Source organism: Esox lucius, chromosome 23 (genome assembly GCF_011004845.1).
Source record: "Esox lucius isolate fEsoLuc1 chromosome 23, fEsoLuc1.pri, whole genome shotgun sequence".
In the NCBI taxonomy this organism is placed as follows: domain Eukaryota; kingdom Metazoa; phylum Chordata; class Actinopteri; order Esociformes; family Esocidae; genus Esox; species Esox lucius.
In genome coordinates, this window is record NC_047591.1 from 18,150,202 (window position 1) to 18,158,101 (window position 7,900).

At 48.5% G+C, this 7,900-nt stretch overlaps 1 protein-coding gene across 1 annotated transcript; it reads left to right on the forward strand.

The window, feature by feature from the left end:
- Window positions 1-5,787: 5,787 nt before the first annotated feature.
- LOC117593810 (extensin-like) lies at window positions 5,788-7,226 on the forward strand. The gene is made up of 2 exons (XM_034290264.1): window positions 5,788-5,800; window positions 6,262-7,226. The coding sequence occupies exons 1-2, from the start codon at window positions 5,788-5,790 to the stop codon at window positions 7,224-7,226; spliced, it is 978 nt and encodes a 325-aa protein (XP_034146155.1).
- The last annotated feature ends 674 nt before the right edge of the window (window positions 7,227-7,900 follow it).

Sequence of the window (7,900 nt, forward strand, 5' to 3'; positions counted from 1 at the left end):
TATGCATAAAGCACCCAGTAACAACGCGTGGGAGTTCACGCAAGAGCATTGTTCCTTTAATTCAATACATTCTGCTCGGTGCATTTTGCATTGCTCTCGATCAGAGAGAGGCTGCCACACATTTACACAGGGCCCGCCGGGCTCTCATCAGAAGTAGTGTGCTACATCAGTAATAGGACGCCATTTGGAACACCGCCAGGGGCGGGTCAGGAAGGACGGCTGCAAGCGAGAGCTGAAAAGGCCGGGATATCAAGATGGCTCTTACCAAGGAAACCGAGACTGTCGCCTCGAATTCTACGCTAGCTGTGTCAAGGGCCCGCTCCATTGTGGATGGAGGGACAATGAGAGTCCTGTTTTCATCCCAGGGACTGGCACGCATGGTGAGGCGGCGCTCCTAAACCCTGTGGTAATCTAAAAACACTGCTGCTGTTACGAAAATAAACTTGAGTTATCGCTCAAAATCCCTGGATTTGCTGAAGCAGAATGTAAACCTCAGCAGAGGAGCCGGGGTTTGTGTTGTCAATTGCCGTATGCGGTTCCTGTCTTCTCCTTCAGTGAAGGGTAAATATAGTGTTCCACTGCTTTGCCTATGATGCTGGCTTCGTTAATTTTATTGAGCAGATTTGATCATTTGTGCTTGCATATTGCCTTACAGATTCATTCTGGGATTTTTGGCCACCGGAGTAAAAGGTGACACTCTCAGGCCAAACGGGTCCTAGAACAAATTGGATTCAGCGAAATTCCGTGGTTAACTGAGGTATGATAGTGATTCTATGTGTATGCTGTGCAAATGACATATTACGTATCCACCAGCTCAAAATGGGAGGTTTGAAAATATTGCTCATGCAATGATGAAACGTTGATGAGGCCACAAGTGGCGCAGTGGTCTAAATGACTGTCTCGCAGTACAGCTGCATCACTGACCCCCCCCCCCACCCTGCAGTACAGCTGCATCACTGACGCCCCCCCTGCAGTACAGCTGCATCACTGACCCCACCCCCACCCTGCAGTACAGCTGCATCACTGACCCCCCCCCCCCCCCCCGCAGTACAGCTGCATCACTGACCCCCCCCTGCAGTACAGCTGCATCACTGACCCCCCCCCCCCCCCGCAGTACAGCTGCATCACTGACCCCCCCCTGCAGTACAGCTGCATCACTGCCCCCCCCCCCCCCCCCCCCCGCAGTACAGCTGCATCACTGACCCCCCTGCGGTACAGCTGCATCACTGACTCTCCTGCAGTACAGCTGCATCACTGACCCCCCCCCCCTGCAAATTTTGCAACAAACTGTTTTCGGTGAATTCTTCAACTTAAAGTGGTCACACACATTCTACATTTCTGTCCATATGTGACCTCCCTTTCGTGCAGCCTCCGCCATCACAGCCTCCGTCCGTCTTTCAAAATCTTTTTTTTACCCAACTAATCGATCATCGACTCTAATCGATTAATTGTAGCCCCCCTACTTGAAACTACTTCATTTAACCCGATAGTTTTGACGAGGTGGAGTAAATGCACTCGCTTTCATTTCAGATCATGTTTCACGACATGATTCATCCTGCTTGCTTGCCTTCCTTCTACTTTCATGTAATGGAATATAATACCGTATTAAAGACCTTATGGTTATTTTGACTGGAGTAGTTACATGGTTCACGGTTTATGTGCATTTTATTACAGGTTCTGTGTGGATGACACGGCTAACTGGAAGCCAACTTTTAGTACGTGTGCTTCCCCTTTAATTACTTTAAGGATATTGAATTTGCCTTCATCTAAGACTGGTTGGTGCCTGATCGATGTCTGTTTGTGAGTGAATCTGACCAGTGTCATCCACTGATATGCTGTTTCATTCTAACGTGCCTTGGGCAACAAGTTGCTAAAATCCTGACTGGCACAAATGCTGTGTGAGACATTGGTGTATGAGACATATTGGTGTATAAGAGATATTGGTGTATGAAACATATTGCTGTATGAGACATATTGGTGTATGACACATATTGGTGTATAAGACATATTGGTGGATAAGACATATTAGTGTATAAGACATATTGGTGTATGAGACATATTGGTGTATAAGAGATATTGGTGTATGAGACATATTGCTGTATGAGACATATTGGTGTATAAGAGATATTGGTGTATGAGACATATCTAAACATGTAGGTGCCTGCTTGATTAATACACAGTATGTCTTTTAAGTCAGCAGTTGGTAAGACATGGACAATTTAGCTGGTAAAATAAGGGTAAATCATTGGCAGACCCTAAAAGACTCATCCAAGAGCTGAATTCAATCACAGCTTACTGGCAACAATGACTTCAGTTGCAATACCTATAACCAGCTTTCTATTGAAGTCAAACTCTTGGGTTAAAACTAAACCCAATGAAAACCCATTGGGATATTGTGAGTCTTATTAACGTGTCTTGTGCCGCTTTGGACTGGTCTTGTTTGCTAACCCCAAAGGGGTTTTAAAAGGCATTGTGGAGCCTCCCGCCCAGTGACTGTTTTATTACAGCCAGTGTCTTTGTGTGTCAGCAAGAGGGAATGCCACGTGTTGACAGTTACTGTCAGCTTCAGTCATAAAACATCTGGGCGTCCCGACACCCATACTCAGATACACTGCTGCGGAAACATCACAGACTCCAAATTCCGTCTGAATGAAAGAGAGTGTGCATGGTGTTTGACATCAGACAACGTCACTTTCCGTTATCAGTGGTGAGTCCTGCTTCATGAATAAGGCACGTTTTCCGTGAAATAGGCTGGTCATGAACAGACACAGCCGAACGTTTAAACACGGAGCTGAAATGATCTCCAAGAGCTGTTGACTGTAGTGCTTTGACACAGGATTGGCATGCAATCAGATCGGTAATGAAGCCGTTCTGTTTCATTAATAACATGCAGTGTGTGTATGTGTGTGAGTGTGCGTCTGTGTGTGTGTGTGTTTGTGTCTTTGCTTGTAACATGATGACCAAAAAAATTAAACGTCACCCAATAGCATGACCGAACCAAAGGGCTGCCGGCGAGCAGGCTGGAGGATGTGCTCAAGTGGTGCAGGCACAGATACCAAGGTGACTAACAGGGTGACTGCGCGATTGGAAAAAGCAATTGTCTGCCTGTCATCCGGACAGGAATGCAATGTGACGACATTAACAGAGTCATCATTCATGTGGGTAGGACATTGTTCGGGTGAGGCATAGGTTACCAAGACGACAGGTATAGCAGAGAGCTCAGGTGTTACCGCTGGGGGATGGTTACACTGGGCACGGGGGGACAAACGCACAGCAGAAGCGACAGTGCCGTTGCCTCAGCCGAAGGACCCGCCCGTCCGAGTCCACCATCTGCCCCGGTCCGAGAGATAAGCGTGAGAAGTGTCTCACTTCGCTGTTTGCGTTTCGTCTCACTCTGATAACTCAGGCATTTCTATCACTGACCGACCACTCCCCAGCCATTTCACAAAGAGCCCGGCAGCGTGGTGACCTGCTTAGGTTTGATGACGCTTTGACTGTGATAAGATAATTTCTTGTGTGAGTAGATCTGTGCACATTTATGATCCCTCAATATAAGATATCCTGACTAAGAACTAAAACAGCCTTTCACTCCGAGAAGAAAGAACTCTGTCGGCCTTGGGTGTGTGGAGAGTCCTACTGTTATATGATATCTGCCCTTACTGGCCGTGTGGTCTTCACCCCCAGATCATTTCCTAAAAGCAGTCGGCAGACACATCTCTCTCAGATAAGGTTTTCCTTTTTGTGTCCACTCAAATTTTGCATCCCAAAGGGAACTCTATTCCATATTTATTCAACTGCTTTTGACCAGGGCCCACAGGGCTGAGGTAAAAAAAAAAAAAGGGCATTATAAAGGAAACAGGAGGCAGGCAAATAAGTCTCTCCATTTCCAATGAGCCCCAGACAACTGCAGGGCAAACGCAATCTGCACACACACACACACACACACACTCAAGCTGATGTGTTGATGGTGTGTGTGTAACAACTACCAAGGCCTCCAACATTTACAGAGTTAATGACCAGAGGCTGATCGGCCATGATGGAGTGGTCAGATTAAAGTATTCATTCGCTAATTACCAGGTCAGAGGGGGAGGAAGTGGGTTTCATAGATGTGGCTGCCATGTTTTTTGTCCGTTAATGCAATTCATAGAGCTGACAGGCCCCCCTGCCATGACAGCTGCCCAGTAATCAGAGGACGTCACGAGTTTCCTTCACTTCCTGTTCATGTTAAAGCACTTCAGGGGGAGGATTGATCTGTGTCCCAGGGGACAGCCCTCTGACAGAGCAGGACTGAATGAGAGCGGCAGACCGCCTGCCCGGGGATTTAGTGCAGCTCATAGTGCAGAAATAAAACATACAGAGCCCTTCTAAGAATTATGAGTAAACGGAAAACGTGTTGATAGTAAGAAAAGATTTAAACTATATTACCACAAAGGTCTGAATTGTGCGGTGCTGTCAAAACAACATTCTCCTTGAAATGTTTCAAAAATAATATAACAAAAGAAATTTCAAACATGTGAAAACGACAAAGATCCCGTGTGTTTGAAAAAGCTGATGAATTTCAATCCGTTTAAAGCTTTAGGCCAGCATAATGATGGATCTGACTACACTGCAAAAAAATGTAACTATATTTGAGGAGATATTTGCTTGACATAAGAAATAATCTGCCCATGGAACAAATTACTTGATATTCAAGGCATATTTTCTAAAACCAAGCGGTACTATCTTTCTATATTTGCTTGTTAAGACAAATTTACCTTATTTTAAGGATGGTTAGATTTTAAACTTGAAAACAAGATAAATACACTTGATAAGACACTCTGGGAGTGCATAATCAAACAATGACTGTTCATCTGCGAATGAGCAAGCCCGTCCTATCAGCCAATTAGTGTATGGAAAGATCTTCAACGTTGTTTTCTAAACAGCCACATGATCAAATGGCGCGTTTTCAAGGGCTACAGGCGGCTCGGGGGATTTAGTTTCATTAAATAAACATACAAAGTGAATTATCAAACGTGATGATGAATTTAAAGGCATTATCACAAAGCCTGCGTGGGAACTCTAAAGACAGGCTTCTTTGACCGTCAGGAATATATGGACGTTCAAGTGAATAGAACATGGGCTTATTATGCTTTGCATCTTCTGTCGGTTACTCCCTCTCCTCCTCCCTCTTCCATCCCTCCAGGGTATTCTCTCCCTCCAGGAGGAACTCCTGCCACCCTCTGTGCTGTTGCCTGACAGCGCTCTGTCAAACCCAGCCCCGTCTTCTTTCCCTTTGTTTCCATAGAAACGCCTGTCCATGGAAAAGTACAAGCGGGTGGATAGCATGAAAGAATGAAGCATGAGGAATGGACAGGATGAAAAGAGGAGTGCAAAGATAAACATAGGCAACTGCAGTTGGTAAAAAAAATTTTTTGTGCGAACCGTGACGTGAGACCTGCCAAAAAGGACAGGTGGAGAAATTTGGGAGGTTTCATCAGAGTTTTCTTCCCTGCTTTTAGGGCCGACTGAAACCAATGCACTATAACACCCCTCTGAGATTCAGCAGTGTTGGATTTAACACATAGTACAGCTACGAAAGGTTTCTTGTCCCATTTGTCTACTGAACAATTTGTGAAAGGCTGTTATAAAAACAGCATATATGCACAGTTCTCATCAGTCTTCAAGCCCACGAATCTATCAAGTTACAATATGAGCCAATTCAGGAGATCTTCATGAGCCACATATTTCAATGCTGTCTTGAGATTTGCGATCACAAGTGCACAGTTTCCCCACTACTGCCGGAGTCCAATGGTTACAGGAGGTACCATGAAGAATTGACTGCTGGAAAGAGTCCTCTCTGGGATTTACTGGTCCTCGGAGGCCATAGAGTCTGTTGGGAGATCCGCTTGAGCGGCCATTGCAGCAGGTGACAGAAAGCACGTGTGAAGGGCTGCCACTGGGAACGTGCGCACTGGTCGGTCAGAAATGGGGGGGTGGGGAGAGGCACATGGGGTGCCTGTACGCTCCCATTCATGGACCTGGTGACATTGAGAGGGTCTCTGTCTTTTTATCTCAACCTCTTTCACAGCCAACCCTGTCTCTGCCTGTTCATTTCTCTTTTCCTCTCTCTATCTCTCCTTTCCTCACCCAAAAAAACTAAGTGGGTGAATTGAGATTGTGTTTATTACCAAGTCTTCATACTTTCAATGCATGTTTTCCACAAAGGGCAGGCAAAGGTTCATGTGAAGTAAAAAGGGTAAACTGCCACTTCTTCATCAAAAGCACTGTGCACCATCTCTCCCTGTACACCACCATCCCTCCCAACCCCAACCACCATCCCTCCAAGCCCCTACCACCATCCCACCCAGCCTCCTCCACCATCCCACCCAGCTCCCACCACCATCCCTCCCAGCCCCTACCACCATCCCACCCAGCCTCCACCACCATCCCACCCAGCCTCCACCACCATCCCACCCAGCCCCCACCACCATCCCACCCAGCCCCCACCACCATCCCACCCAGCCTCCACCACCATCCCTCCCAGCCCCTACCACCATCCCACCCAGCCCCCACCACCATCCCACCCAGCCTCCAACACCCACTTTCCAGCCTCCTCCACCATCCCACCCAGCCCCAACCACTATCCCACCCAGCCCCCACCACCATCCCACCCAGCCTCCACCACCCACCTTCCAGCCCCCACCACCATCCCACCCAGCCCCCACCACCATCCCTCCCAGCCCCTACCACCATCCCACCCAGCCCCCTCCACCATCCCACCCAGCCCCCACCACCATCCCACCCAGCCTCCACCACCCACCTTCCAGCCCCCTCCACCATCCCACCCAGCCACCACCATCCCACCCAGCCCCTACCACCATCCCACCCAGCCCCCAACACCATCCCACCCAGCCTCCACCATCCACCTTCCAGCCACCTCCACCAAGCCACCCATCCCCCACCACCATCCCTCCCAGCCCCCACCACCATCCCACCCAGCCCCCACCACCATCCCTCCCACCCCCCACCTCCCATCTCCCTTCTCTCTCCAGGTCCCCAGCCGGCAGGCTCACTCAGAGTATGAGCACAAGGGCAGCCGTCAGCACTCTGAAGTGCCACAAACATTTTCCCAAGGCGGTGTGAATGAGATCATTGTCCTTCACCGTAACGCTGCAAGTGGAAGAGGACAGGAGGGAACGGGAGGGACGCGAGGAGAAGTGAGTCGAGAGAGGAGCAAGGAGGGGTAGAAGATAGAAGGAGAGGTGCAACTCGAGGAGGAAGAGAGGCCAGTCTGTACATAAGGTTCTGACTAACCTGGACATTAGCTCCTAGCAAGTTAAAACCCTGGTTAACTGGGCGTTTCTCTACCAGGAGCTCGTGTGACTCTGCCCTGTGAAGGGAGGCTTAGTCTCCGTCCAAAATGGTGCCCTATTTTGTATGTGATGAAGTGCACCACACAAGGAACGGGGTGCATGTCGTGCGGTGCGCTTTACAGGGATTAGGGCACCGTTTGCGATTGAAACCCCCGTACAGCTGGTCCTCATGATAAGGTTTAGCGGTGGAGGCCTGAGCTCTGGGACCGAGGCCCCTCATTAACAATGAGCAGCACTGTAATCTCCCAGGGTTCAGACTGCCACTGCTGTTACGAGAGGACACATCTGCTTCCCTCGCCCCGTCTGGAGGTTTCACTCCTCCAAATCGGCCTGAATACGTGTAGGGGGAGTGTGGACAAACGTGACCGTGTTGAGGCTTTTCAGGGCTGCCACATCAAAAGGTAACCGTGGCAACATGTACCGGTCCTTCAGGATGTATTCAGAGCCCTCCACTTCCTCCACATTCAGTTGTGTTATAGACTTCATTTGTAATTTAAATTGTTTTTTCACCATCCACCATCCACAATATTCCATAATTACCACACGGT